The sequence below is a fragment of the Xenopus tropicalis genome, chromosome 1, assembly GCF_000004195.4.
Source record: "Xenopus tropicalis strain Nigerian chromosome 1, UCB_Xtro_10.0, whole genome shotgun sequence".
In the NCBI taxonomy this organism is placed as follows: Eukaryota; Metazoa; Chordata; class Amphibia; order Anura; family Pipidae; genus Xenopus; species Xenopus tropicalis.
In genome coordinates, this window is record NC_030677.2 from 6,690,040 (window position 1) to 6,704,512 (window position 14,473).

General features: G+C 55.4%; 1 protein-coding gene across 2 annotated transcripts; it reads right to left on the minus strand.

Annotated features, from left to right (window-relative positions):
- Positions 1-4,668: 4,668 nt before the first annotated feature.
- On the minus strand, positions 4,669-14,472 carry ino80b (INO80 complex subunit B). 2 transcript variants are annotated; one of them, XM_031896564.1, is made up of 5 exons: positions 14,338-14,472; positions 9,553-9,736; positions 9,175-9,293; positions 7,016-7,176; positions 4,669-5,754 (listed from the first exon to the last, which is right to left on the minus strand). In XM_031896564.1, the coding sequence occupies exons 1-5, from the start codon at positions 14,369-14,371 to the stop codon at positions 5,221-5,223; spliced, it is 1,032 nt and encodes a 343-aa protein (XP_031752424.1). In that variant the 5' UTR covers positions 14,372-14,472; the 3' UTR covers positions 4,669-5,220.
- Between the last annotated feature and the right edge of the window lies 1 nt (position 14,473).

Genomic DNA, 14,473 nt, shown 5'->3' on the forward strand with positions numbered 1-14,473 from the left:
CACAAAATCCCAGTTACTGGGAAACAAGTCCCTGTAAGTGATGAGATACAAACAGAGCAGAGAAGTTTAACCCTTTCGCTTCTATATAAATTGTGGTTCTGTAACAGAAGTTTCACTTTAATAAAAATGCCAAAAACTCAATGTGGTTTAGAAAAGTGAATGAAGTTCTTGATAAGATCATTTGGGCACAGAGGAGAAATCACGGAAGTCATAAAGGCGTATGGGGCCCCCCGGCCCAGTGCCGCTCTCACACGCTGCCAAGTCAAGCCCCGCCCCGAATGTGCCACAGAGCCAGTCAGTGTCAGAAACCTTAGCCAGGAAGCCTTTAGCCCATAGGCCCACTCTATTTTTCCTTCTTTCCTCACTCAACCACTTTATTCTCCTAGTCTCCTTTATTTCCATGCTAGCATCTATCCTTCCATCTATTTCTCCTCTTTGTTCCCATTCAGAAATAGGGAATGACCATGAAGCAGCCAAATGGGCAGGAGGAGGGCCCACTGACACCCAGGCCCCATGGGAGTTTTCCCAGTCTGATACTGGAGCCAGTTACTGGGTTCAGACTCTCTTTATCCATTTGAAAGCACAGAGACCTGTAAATGATTCTCATGAAACAGAACCCCGACGCGTTTCACAGCAGCCACTTTCCCACAGGCACAAACAGATAACTTTAAGTTTATATGGAGATACGGAAAAGTACCCAGGGGGCACCTTGGTCAGTGTGAACATGATTGGTGTTACACCTGTGATGTCAGTATGTAATATATAGCAGATATTCTGTTTCCCAGCCCATGTTGTTCTGTGTCAGAATTCCTGCTCTCAGGCAAATCCTTCAGGGCACGGGCCAGAGTCTGCTCAGTTTGCTCCTCTCTCCCTCTCATCAGCATTCACTTCCCCTCCCATAAGGATTTACTCTGTGTTACTCTCTGAGCTACCAACAGCCACACAGCTGCGCCTTTAAATACAGGAGCTTAACGGAATGAAAAGTTTGTCACCAAATTTTGATGAGTTCGAGCCCCGCCCCCAGCCTCCGTAGGCCGGCCTCTCACATCCTCCAAAGCCTTATAGGGATATAAAGGCAGGACTGGGACAGGGCAGTTCATAAACATGAATAATTCCATCATCACTGATTTACACACAATGCAACCCCCCCCCCCCCCAGAGCCTTATCCTGTTTTACCGCTGATAACCCAACCCCCAGTGGCATAACTTATAGGATAACTCCATATACTTACCCTTAGGTGGAACAGATAAGAAGTAGCCATTTCTTTAACCCAGTGTGAGCCACATCCATCATTGGCCCATGGGTGGAACTTCCCTTTGCAGATCCAATAGAACATGGCACGTACATACGGGGGAGGTTTTAATGTGTGACCCCAATGCCCAATATATTTCTATGAATGTGACCCTAAAACATCATCTGCTGTAGATGGAGAAACCCAGAGACACAAATATGATTCTATTTGCTCCTGTATTTACTGCACACAAATGAGCCAGTCTGTATATCTGTGTGGGGGGCAGAGGCAAGTGAATCCTTAGGATCCTCATAGAATTTGAAGGTGAAATGAGAGTTTCAGCCAATGGGATCCTACGTACGGCACATCTGTGGGCGTGTACCTTGGCTCCAACACAGGAGGGGTCTGGGGAGCTCAGAAATGAAAGAGTTGGCCTCCACCAATCAGCAGTCAGACTGGGTACAAATAGGGGGGAACTCAAGCCCACGTGGAACAGGAAAAGACTCAAACCTATAAGTCTAAATGACTTTGTACAGAGAGAATCATTAAGAGCCACATTACGTTTATATTTAGCTCCAGTGGCACCAGTACCGGGGGCTGGGGTAGTGTGACTGCACCCAGGGGTGCCAGGGCCTTAGGGGACTTGCTTTGAGGCCAATGTGGTGGAGCAGAAAAGTGCATGTGGGGGTTGGTTATACATCCTGCACTCGGGCCCGGCCATGGATTCTTACATTACTGCTCAGCTCATCTCTTAGGAGGGGGTTTCCATCAACAACCCTAACCCCTGAGATTCAGGTTTATATACAGAGATGTCTTTCACTTGCACAATTTGCACGGGTTTCCTACAGGGGCTCGGGTTTCCTCAAAAATATACAGGCAACTTAACTGGTTCCTGATAAAATGTACCCTAATGTGACAGGGACCTTAGATTGTAAGCTCACTGTACCAGTTGTACAGCTGTGACCATGGCTGCCCATGATTTGGCCCGGTTACCAACCAGTTGCCTCCCATACACCAGAGAAAGCACTGGGCAAGCTGGTTGGCCAACATCTACCAGTTGTACAGCTGTGACCATGGCTGCCCATGATCTGGTCCAGTTACCAACCAGTTGCCTCCCATACACTAGAGAAAGCACTGGGCAAGCTGGTTGGCCAACATCTACCAGTTGTACAGCTGTGACCATGGCTGCCCATGATCTGGCCCAGTTACCAACCAGTTGCCTCCCATACACTAGAGAAAGCACTGGGCAAGCTGGTTGGCCAACATCTACCAGTTGTACAGCTGTGACCATGGCTGCCCATGATTTGGCCCAGTTACCAACCAGTTGCCTCCCATACGTCAGAGAAAGCACTGGGCAAGCTGGGTGGCCAACACCTACCAGTTGTACAGCTGTGACTGGGGAACAATTCTCATGGGGTCACACGTGCAGAGTCTTCCTTGAAATAAGTAGTGGCCCCATAATGTGGGTGACTGCCCCCCGCTGGGAATGCCTTCCTTTCAGTTTCTTTGTCCGATGGCAACAATGACCTTTACCTCCCCCCTGTGGCTGTGCCTTTGCACTACCGTCACTCCTACTATCATTCAGGCAAACACTTGGGGCACAGTTCATGTAAGTTGGGGCACTGGCGTAATGGGGCGGGTCCCCACACACACAAGGCTGTAGTACAGAGAAACTGTACAGAAAAAGCAGAAATTCTATAAAAATGCCACATTTAGCAAAGATCCTTAGTTTTGTAGTTGAAGAGGAAAGAAACATTTCCCCCTTTTGGATTCGCTAGAATGGGCACTTTCCAGAAATATTTCCCCCTTTTGGATTCGCTATAATGTGCAATTTCCAGAAACATTTCCCCCTTTTGGATTCGCTAGAATGGGCACTTTCCAGAAACACTTACCCCTTTTGGATTCGCTAGAATGGGCACTTTCCAGAAACATTTCCCCCCCTTTTGGATTCGCTAGAATGGGCACTTTCCAGAAACGTTTCCCCCTTTTGGATTCGCTAGAATGGGCACTTTCCAGAAACGTTTCCCCCTTTTGGATTCGTTAGAATGTGCACTTTCCAGAAACATTTCCCCCTTTTGGATTCGCTAGAATGGGCACTTTCCAGAAACACTTACCCCTTTTGGATTTGCTAGAATGGGCACTTTCCAGAAACACTTACCCCTTTTGGATTTGCTAGAATGGGCACTTTTCAGAAACATTTGCTTTTCTTGCCTCATTCTACGTCTCTGACCATAACCAGTCAGTTTGTGCCTGAACGCCGACGTCCCACAAAGCTGTAGGGAAGGAGAAACGCTGGCTTATACTGCCCCCAGCAGGCTCACATTGTGTACATCCAGTCACAAGTGCAGTGACCAGGAGGCCTTTGTGGGGTAAATTTTTGGCCCTCCTCTTGCTTCATTGAAGTAATTTTTGGGGATTTATCAGTCAATTCCATAGACTTGTTGGTATAAAGGTTCCAGATACTTATCCTTCTAATCCCTAAGAATGCAAAGATCCACCCAGAAGGGACCAGCTGGAAGGCGGAGCTGGGGCAATTACTGTTGGTGCAAATGTGGCCTTACTTTGAAAGGTGCCCATATTAACCACCCTTCAAAGGGTTCCTGAAAGCCAAATTCTGGTGGCTGCTGCCCCTCCCCCTACAGCCACTTACCCTCAGCCCAACCAACCTCTCACAGACAGGGGCCCCATATCCTACCCTAATAGCCCCCCAAGGGCGTGTCTTGGGTCAAGGGCACAGCCACAGGAACATACAGAGCCACAACAGATATGTTAAACCTCATTGCACAATGTTATAGTTCAGCCAGAGACACACTGACCGGGGGGCGGGGTTACATGGGGGGGCACAGCTACAGGAACATACAGAGCAATAAAGGGTATGCTAAACCTCACTGCACAATGTTATAGTTCAGCCAGAGACACACTGACCAGGGGGCGGGGTTACATGGGGGGGCACAGCTACAGGAACATACAGAGCAATAAAGGGTATGCTAAACCTCACTGCACAATGTTATAGGTCAGCCAGAGACACACTGACCAGGGGGCAGGGTTACATGGGGGGGCAGGGCACAGCTACAGGAACATACAGAGCAATAAAGGGTATGCTAAACCTCACTGCACAATGTTATAGGTCAGCCAGAGACACACTGACCAGGGGGCGGGGTTACACAGGGGGGCAGGGCACAGCCAGAGGAACATACAGAGCCACAAAGGGTATGCTAAACCTCACTGCACAATGTTATAGTTCAGCCAGAGACACACTGACCAGGGGGCGGGGTTACACAGGGGGGCGGGGCACAGCCACAGGAACATACAGAGCCACAAAGGGTATGCTAAACCTCACTGCACAATGTTATAGTTCAGCCAGAGACACACTGACCAGGGGGCGGGGTTACACGGGGGGGCGGGGCACATCCATAGAAACATACAGAGCCACATGTCTATTGAAATACTGACACTTTATCCATTTATTATGTAACAGGAGGCAAGAAGTTTGGTTGCTATGGGTTACTGCACCTGGACATCATGGGAATGTGGGGGTGCTGTCTAGGTTCTGGGGGGGCGGGGGATACGCTGGATTTCTACTGCATGTAGCATTCATGGCTTAGCTTTCTGCTCTATCCAGCTCCTCCCCTAACCACCTATGAGAGCACTGCCTGGTAACTAGGGCTAGAGCCCCTAGCAACCAATGTCCCAACTAGTGCCTGCATCTCAGTGAAACTTGATGGGTGGTCTACGTGCTGCCACCTTGTTTCCTAGCAACATGGTACAAAGGAGGCTGGGTAATTATGGTAGGGAAACTCACCTGATGTGATTGGTGCGCTTTCTGCCTTCTGCAGAGCAGAATTATGGGTAACGGCTTCTATACTTACTCATCCCCCCTATAAAACCCCATATGGGAAGAGAGGGGCACCGTACTGTGAAGCCCAATGGCTACCTCTGCTCACCCTTTCAGTGCCAGGCTGGCACATCCCACCAATGGCTGGAGTCCTTAGATCTGCCCCATAACCAAGTGGTCTGGCCCTTTGGGTGTTGGGGGGCCGCCGCTGTCTGTTGTGCCCTGCGGGGGGCAGCACTGCCGATTCCTGCGGTAACATTCCAAGCTACAGAGGGGCACGTGGGTCTGAGAACAGGAGTACTTTTTGGGGTTTCCGCAGCCTGGGACCCCGCAGAGGGTGGGTGCAGGGAGTGCTGGGAGGGGCTCAGTGGGGGCGGGGCAAGGCACCCCCGTAGGGAAAGAGACTGAAATGGTATGAGCGCTGTTCTGGTAGCGGATCATAGGGCAGGGGGGCTGGCGGCCTCGCCTCTCTCGGGGGGCTTTAGCGCCGCGGGACTTGGAGGTCTTGGTGAGTCGCTCGATGGTCTGTTTCTTACTCTCCTCGGCTTTCTTAGCTGCCTGCAGCCTACGCTTCCTCGCCTTCTCCTCCCTCTTCACCAGCATCTCCTCCGAGAGCGGGGGGCCGGGGTACGCTGCCGGGGGGAAGAGCGGGAGGGCCGGCATCTGCTGCTTCTGCAGGAGGGCTTTCTGTGGGGGGAGGGACAGTCAGTGTGGGATCTGTGGGGGGGGGGGTACGCTGCCGGGGGGAAGAGCGGGAGGGCCGGCATCTGCTGCTTCTGCAGGAGGGCTTTCTGTGGGGGGAGGGACAGTCAGTGTGGGATCTGTGGGGGGGGGGGCCGGGGTACGCTGCTGGGGGGGGAAGAGCGGGAGGGCCGGCATCTGCTGCTTCTGCAGGAGGGCTTTCTGTGGGGGGAGGGACAGTCAGTGTGGGATCTGTGGGGGGGGGGGGTACGCTGCCGGGGGAAGAGCGGGAGGGCCGGCATCTGCTGCTTCTGCAGGAGGGCTTTCTTGTGGGGGGAGGGACAGTCAGTGTGGGATCTGTGGGGGGGGGGTACGCTGCCGGGGGGAAGAGCGGGAGGGCCGGCATCTGCAGGAGGGCTTTCTGTGGGGGGAGGGACAGTCAGTGTGGGATCTGTGGGGGGGGGGGGTACGCTGCCGGGGGAAGAGCGGGAGGGCCGGCATCTGCTGCTTCTGCAGGAGGGCTTTCTGTGGGGGGAGGGACAGTCAGTGTGGGATCTGTGGGGGGGGGTACGCTGCCGGGGGGAAGAGCGGGAGGGCCGGCATCTGCTGCTTCTGCAGGAGGGCTTTCTGTGGGGGGAGGGACAGTCAGTGTGGGATCTGTGGGGGGGGGTACGCTGCCGGGGGGAAGAGCGGGAGGGCCGGCATCTGCTGCTTCTGCAGGAGGGCTTTCTGTGGGGGGAGGGACAGTCAGTGTGGGATCTGTGGGGGGGGGGGGTACGCTGCCGGGGGGAAGAGCGGGAGGGCCGGCATCTGCTGCTTCTGCAGGAGGAGGGACAGTCAGTGTGGGATCTGTGGGGGGGGGGGTACGCTGCCGGGGGGAAGAGCGGGAGGGCCGGCATCTGCTGCTTCTGCAGGAGGGCTTTCTGTGGGGGGAGGGACAATCAGTGTGGGATCTGTGGGGGGGGGGGGGGGGGGTACGCTGCCGGGGGGAAGAGCGGGAGGGCCGGCATCTGCTGCTTCTGCAGGAGGGCTTTCTGTGGGGGGAGGGACAGTCAGTGTGGGATCTGTGGGGGGGGGGGGGTACGCTGCTGGGGGGGGGAAGAGTGGGAGGGCCGGCATCTGCTGCTTCTGCAGGAGGGCTTTCTGTAGGGGGAGGAACAGTCAAGGTGGGATCTCGGGGGGGGGGGGGGGGAGCTGCAGACAGCAGGAAAATGAAGGAGAATGTTAGGGGAGTGGAAATAAAAGGTGCCTCTGCGCTGCCCCCTACCTGCCGTGCAGTTAACAGAGTCTCATCCGTCTCCCGCTTGAGATCTCCATTCACATCCAGTTCCCCTCTCTCTAGCGCCTCCAGCCAGCGACTCTCCTCATCCTGGGGGGGCACCGCAGCGCCACTGGGGGACGGCATTGGGTCCAGGTTACTGTCTTCATCTAGGGGAGAGAGAGCGTGAGGTGCCCCGAAGGGCAATATGCCCCCCCCCCCAGGGCAGCCGGCTGGTACCTATGGGAATGAAGGTGCAAGGAAGGGTGGGCAATATGGCCCCCCGGTAGGAACGCTCTGTTAGTGGCCATTGGGCAGCCGGCAGGTACCTATGGGAATGAAGGTGCAAGGAAGGGTGGGCAATATGCCCCCCTCAGTAGGAACGCTCTGTTAGTGGCCATTGGGCAGCCAGCTGGTACCTATGGGAATGAAGGTGCAAGGAAGGGTGGGCAATATGGCCCCCCGGTAGGCACGCTCTGTTAGTGGCCATTGGGCAGCCGGCTGGTACCTATGGGAATGAAGGTGCAAGGAAGGGTGGGCAATATAGCCCCCCGGTAGGCACGCTCTGTTAGTGGCCATTGGGCAGCCAGCTGGTACCTATGGGAATGAAGGTGCAAGGAAGGGCGGGCAATATGCCCCCCCCGGTAGGCACGCTCTGTTAGTGGCCATTGGGCAGCCGGCTGGTACCTATGGGAATGAAGGTGCAAGGAAGGGCGGGCAATATGCCCCCCCCGGTAGGCACGCTCTGTTAGTGGCCATTGGGCAGCCGGCTGGTACCTATGGGAATGAAGGTGCAAGGAAGGGCGGGCAATATGGCCCCCCGGTAGGAACGCTCTGTTAGTGGCCATTGGGCAGCCGGCTGGTACCTATGGGAATGAAGGTGCAAGGAAGGGCGGGCAATATGCCCCCCCCGGTAGGCACGCTCTGTTAGTGGCCATTGGGCAGCCGGCTGGTACCTATGGGAATGAAGGTGCAAGGAAGGGTGGGCAATATGGCCCCCCGGTAGGAACGCTCTGTTAGTGGCCATTGGGCAGCCGGCTGGTAACTATGGGAATGAAGGTGCAAGGAAGTAGTGCTGGGCGGTATGACCAAAAATTAATATCACGGTATTTTTTTTATTAACCCCAAACACCCCCCCCAACCCCAAACACCCCCCCATCCAACCCCAAACACCCCCCCATCCCCTTCACATAAATATAACTTACTGGCCAGGCAGCCGCAGGCACCCCCGACAGCTCACAGAGTCTCCTGGCAATTTTTCTTACTATTTCCGGGTTGCGCGCGTGACGTCAGCGCGAATGTGACGTCAGCGCGCACAACCCGGAAATAGTAAGAAAAATTGCCAGGAGGCGCCCACACCGGTATGCCGGTAAGTTAAAAATTTTTATCATTTTTTAAAAAAAAAAAACGGTGTTCGGTATATACCGGTATACCGCCCAGCACTACAAGGAAGGGTGGGCAATATGGCCCCCCGGTAGGCACGCTCTGTTAGTGGCCATTGGGCAGCCGGCTAGTACCTATGGGAATGAAGGTGCAAGGAAGGGTGGGCAATATGCCCCCCCCGGTAGGCACGCTCTGTTAGTGGCCATTGGGCAGCCGGCTGGTACCTATGGGAATGAAGGTGCAAGGAAGGGTGGGCAATATGGCCCCCCGGTAGGCACGCTCTGTTAGTGGCCATTGGGCAGCCGGCTGGTACCTATGGGAATGAAGGTGCAAGGAAGGGTGGGCAATATGCCCCCCCCAGTAGGCACGCTCTGTTAGTGGCCATTGGGCAGCCGGCTGGTACCTATGGGAATGAAGGTGCAAGGAAGGGTGGGCAATATGGCCCCCCGGTAGGCACGCTCTGTTAGTGGCCATTGGGCAGCCGGCTGGTACCTATGGGAATGAAGGTGCAAGGAAGGGTGGGCAATATGCCCCCCCCAGTAGGCACGCTCTGTTAGTGGCCATTGGGCAGCCGGCTGGTACCTATGGGAATGAAGGTGCAAGGAAGGGCGGGCAATATGGCCCCCCGGTAGGCACGCTCTGTTAGTGGCCATTGGGCAGCCGGCTGGTACCTATGGGAATGAAGGTGCAAGGAAGGGCGGGCAATATGGCCCCCCGGTAGGCACGCTCTGTTAGTGGCCATTGGGCAGCCTGCTGGTACCTATGGGAATGAAGGTGCCACTCACCCAGCCACGCGCGGTACTGCTCTATGGGCACCCCCTCCAGTGCCTCCTCTTCCTCATCCACGACCATGAGGGGCGACGGCGACTGTTGCGCTTCTGGAATGACGGTAAACGTGGGGACACTGGGGGACAGAAAGAAATCACGGTCTAATTCTGGGGGGGGACAGGTGTGGGGGGGGGGAATCAAAGCACCCAGCATACTGGGTAACACAATAGGGGGCTGCTGGGTAACACTGTATAACCGAGTGGGAGGAGCAGTAAACACGCCCCTTTTGCTTGGTTCACTGTATGATGCTGCAGTGGGAGGGGCAAATGACTCGATGAACACCCTGAAGTAGGAGGAGCTCAAAGGGTTGATATTAGTTGTTATGAACAACTTACCTTTTGGTGCCCAAGACCTGCCCCCCTAGTTTGATCTTCAGCTTGAGTTGCGGCTTGGTTTGTTGTTTTGGGGTGCTATCAGGCCAAAGCCCCAGGGGCGCCCCCTCCTGGTGATGTTTCTTCTTGTGCTTCTTGTGCTTTTTGTGTTTCTTCTTGTGAATCCCATGAGCTGAGTCCTCTGCATCTGTGGGGAGAGGGGAGAGAGCATGAGCACCCACAAACTGCCTTCATGGGGTGCACAGGGGTACCAGGAAATACACTCCCCCCAGCCCAGGAAGCAGAGACAGTCACACGGGTACCGGGAAATATACTCCCCCCAGCACAGGAAGCAGAGAGAGTCACACGGGTACCGGGAAATACACTCCCCCGTGCACAGGAAGCAGAGACAGTCACATGGGTACCAGGAAATACACTCCCCCCAGCCCAGGAAGCAGAGACAGTCACACGGGTACCGGGAAATACACTCCCCCCAGCCCAGGAAGCAGAGACAGTCACACGGGTACCGGGAAATACACTCCCCCCAGCACAGGAAGCAGAGACAGTCACACGGGTACCAGGAAATACACTCCCCCGTGCACAGGAAGCAGAGACAGTCACATGGGTACCAGGAAATACACTCCCCCCAGCACAGGAAGCAGAGACAGTCACACGGGTACCGGGAAATACACTCCCCCCAACACAGGAAGCAGAGACAGTCACACGGGTACCGGGAAATACACTCCCCCCAGCACAGGAAGCAGAGACAGTCACACGGGTACCAGGAAATACACTCCCCCGTGCACAGGAAGCAGAGACAGTCACACGGGTACCAGGAAATACACTCCCCCCAGCACAGGAAGCAGAGACAGTCACACGGGTACCAGGAAATACACTCCCCCCCCAGCCCAGGAAGCAGAGACAGTCACACGGGTACCAGGAAATACACTCCCCCCCTCCAGCACAGGAAGCAGAGACAGTCACACGGGTACCAGGAAATACACTCCCCCGTGCACAGGAAGCAGAGACAGTCACACGGGTACCAGGAAATACACTCCCCCCCCCCCAGCACAGGAAGCAGAGACAGTCACATGGGTACCGGGAAATACACTCCCCCCAGCACAGGAAGCAGAGACAGTCACATGGGTACCGGGAAATACACTCCCCCCAGCGCAGGAAGCAGAGACAGTCACATGGGTACCGGGAAATACACTCCCCCGTGCAAAGGAAGCAGAGACAGTCACACGGGTACCGGGAAATACACTCCCCCGTGCACAGGAAGCAGAGACAGTCACACGGGTACCAGGAAATAAACTCCCCCGTACAAAGGAAGCAGAGACAGTCACACGGGTACCGGGAAATACACTCCCCCGTGCAAAGGAAGCAGAGACAGTCACACGGGTACCAGGAAATACACTCCCCCGTGCAATGGAAGCAGAGACAGTCACACGGGTACCAGGAAATACACTCCCCCCAGCACAGGAAGCAGAGACAGTCACACGGGTACCGGGAAATACACTCCCCCCCAGCCCAGGAAGCAGAGACAGTCACACGGGTACCAGGAAATACACTCCCCCCCTCCAGCACAGGAAGCAGAGACAGTCACACGGGTACCAGGAAATACACTCCCCCGTGCACAGGAAGCAGAGACAGTCACACGGGTACCAGGAAATACACTCCCCCCCCCCCCCCCAGCACAGGAAGCAGAGACAGTCACATGGGTACCGGGAAATACACTCCCCCCAGCACAGGAAGCAGAGACAGTCACATGGGGTACCGGGAAATACACTCCCCCCAGCGCAGGAAGCAGAGACAGTCACATGGGTACCGGGAAATACACTCCCCCCCTCCAGCACAGGAAGCAGAGACAGTCACACGGGGTACCAGGAAATACACTCCCCCGTGCACAGGAAGCAGAGACAGTCACACGGGTACCAGGAAATACACTCCCCCCCCCCCCAGCACAGGAAGCAGAGACAGTCACATGGGTACCGGGAAATACACTCCCCCAGCACAGGAAGCAGAGACAGTCACATGGGTACCGGGAAATACACTCCCCCCAGCGCAGGAAGCAGAGACAGTCACATGGGTACCGGGAAATACACTCCCCCGTGCAAAGGAAGCAGAGACAGTCACACGGGTACCGGGGAAATACACTCCCCCGTGCACAGGAAGCAGAGACAGTCACACGGGTACCAGGAAATAAACTCCCCCGTGCAAAGGAAGCAGAGACAGTCACACGGGTACCGGGAAATACACTCCCCCGTGCAAAGGAAGCAGAGACAGTCACACGGGTACCAGGAAATACACTCCCCCGTGCAATGGAAGCAGAGACAGTCACACGGGTACCAGGAAATACACTCCCCCCAGCACAGGAAGCAGAGACAGTCACACGGGGTACCGGGAAATACACTCCCCCCAGCCCAGGAAGCAGAGACAGTCACACGGGTACCAGGAAATACACTCCCCCCCTCCAGCACAGGAAGCAGAGACAGTCACACGGGTACCAGGAAATACACTCCCCCGTGCACAGGAAGCAGAGACAGTCACACGGGGTACCAGGAAATACACTCCCCCCCCCCCCCAGCACAGGAAGCAGAGACAGTCACATGGGTACCGGAAATACACTCCCCCCAGCACAGGAAGCAGAGACAGTCACATGGGTACGGGAAATACACTCCCCCCAGCGCAGGAAGCAGAGACAGTCACATGGGTACCGGGAAATACACTCCCCCGTGCAAAGGAAGCAGAGACAGTCACACGGGTACCGGGAAATACACTCCCCCGTGCACAGGAAGCAGAGACAGTCAAACGGGTACCAGGAAATACACTCCCCCGTGCAAAGGAAGCAGAGACAGTCACACGGGTACCGGGAAATACACTCCCCCGTGCAAAGGAAGCAGAGACAGTCACACGGGTACCAGGAAATACACTCCCCCGTGCAAAGGAAGCAGAGACAGTCACACGGGTACCAGGAAATACACTCCCCCGTGCAAAGGAAGCAGAGACAGTCACATGGGGTACGGGAAATACACTCCCCGTGCAAAGGAAGCAGAGACAGTCACACGGGTACCGGGAAATACACTCCCCCCAGGACAGGAAGCAGAGACAGTCACATGGGTACCAGCAGAGACAGTCACACGGGTACCAGGAAATACACTTCCCCCAGCACAGGAAGCAGAGACAGTCACATGGGTTACGGGATAGACTCCCCCAGCACAGGAAGCAGAGACAGTCACATGGGTACCAGGAAATACACTCCCCCCAGCACAGGAAGCAGAGACAGTCACATGGGTACCGGGAAATACACTCCCCCGTGCAAAGGAAGCAGAGACAGTCACATGGGTACCAGGAAAATACACTCCCCCGTGCAAAGGAAGCAGAGACAGTCACATGGGTACCGGGAAATACACTCCCCCGTGCAAAGGAAGCAGAGACAGTCACACGGGTACCGGGAAATACACTCCCCTGTGCAAAGGAAGCAGAGACAGTCACACGGGTACCGGGAAATACACTCCCCCGTGCAAAGGAAGCAGAGACAGTCACATGGGTACCAGGAAATACACTCCCCCGTGCAAAGGAAGCAGAGACAGTCACATGGGTACCGGGAAATACACTCCCCCCAGCACAGGAAGCAGAGACAGTCACATGGGTACCGGGAAATACACTCCCCCGTGCAAAGGAAGCAGAGACAGTCACATGGGTACAGGAAATACACTCCCCCGTGCACAGGAAGCAGAGACAGTCACATGGGGTACCAGGAAATACACTCCCCCGTGCACAGGAAGCAGAGACAGTCACATGGGTACCGGGAAATACACTCCCCCGTGCACAGGAAGCAGAGACAGTCACATGGTACCGGGAAATACACTCCTCCCAGCACAGGAAGCAGAGACAGTCACATGGGTACCGGGAAATACACTCCCCCGTGCACAGGAAGCAGAGACAGTCACACGGGTACGGGAAATACACTCCCCGTGCACAGGAAGCAGAGACAGTCACACGGGTACCGGGAAATACACTCCCCCGTGCAAAGGAAGCAGAGACAGTCACACGGGTACCGGGAAATACACTCCCCCCATGCAAAGGGAAAGCAAGGGACAGTCACACGGGTACCAGGAAATACACTCCCCCCTGCAAAGGAAGCAGAGACAGTCAGATGGGTACCGGGAAATACCACTTCCCCCGTGCAAAGGAAGCAGAGACAGTCACACGGGTACCGGGAAATACACTCCCCCGTGCCAAAGGAAGCAGAGACAGTCACACGGGGTACCGGAAATACACTCCCCCGTGCAAAGGAAGCAGAGACAGTCACACGGGGTACCGGGGAAATACACTCCCCCGTGCAAAGGAAGCAGAGACATACATGGGTTACCAGGAAAATACACTCCCCCGTGCAAAGGAAGCAGAGACAGTCACACGGGGTACGGGAAATACTCTCCCCCGTGCACAGGAAGCAGAGACAGTCACACGGGTACCAGGAAATACACTCCCCCGTGCAAAGGAAGCAGAGACAGTCACATGGGTACCGGGAAATACACTCCCCCGTGCACAGGAAGCAGAGACAGTCACATGGGTACCGGGAAACAGTAGAAAGTATATATATATAGGCGCTTTGGAGAATAAGCCAGTAAGTGCCGCTCTCCCAGTCTCGGCATATTAACCCTTTATGCTCCTCGCACTTCGCTCACATCCCCTTTCCCTCCCCAATTACCCAGCCAATATCCATGCTCCCCCCTCCCGCACTGCCCCCAGGGCACTTACCTGCCCCCTCCATTCCGTTCCGGCTCCTACTTTGCTTCCACTTACTTTCTGGTAACTGACCGCGGCCCCGGGCCGCCATGACCGGAAGCGCAATACTCCTGCTCGCACACGATTGGCTGACACACAGTCACGGTAAGGTATCGCGAGAGTAGCCAACCAATCCCCGAACCGTAACGTTACA

Bases quoted from the DNA above. Each gene is read 5' to 3' on its own strand.
- ino80b (XM_031896564.1), bottom strand. From the start codon at position 14,371: ATGGCGGCCCGGGGCCGCGGTCAGTTACCAGAAA. The intron at 9,737-14,337 runs GTAAGTGGAAGC...CTCTCCCCACAG, and splicing joins CCGCGGTCAGTTACCAGAAA to ATGCAGAGGACTCAGCTCAT. The intron at 7,177-9,174 runs GTGAGTGGCACC...TCTCTCCCCTAG, and splicing joins GCAGTACCGCGCGTGGCTGG to ATGAAGACAGTAACCTGGAC.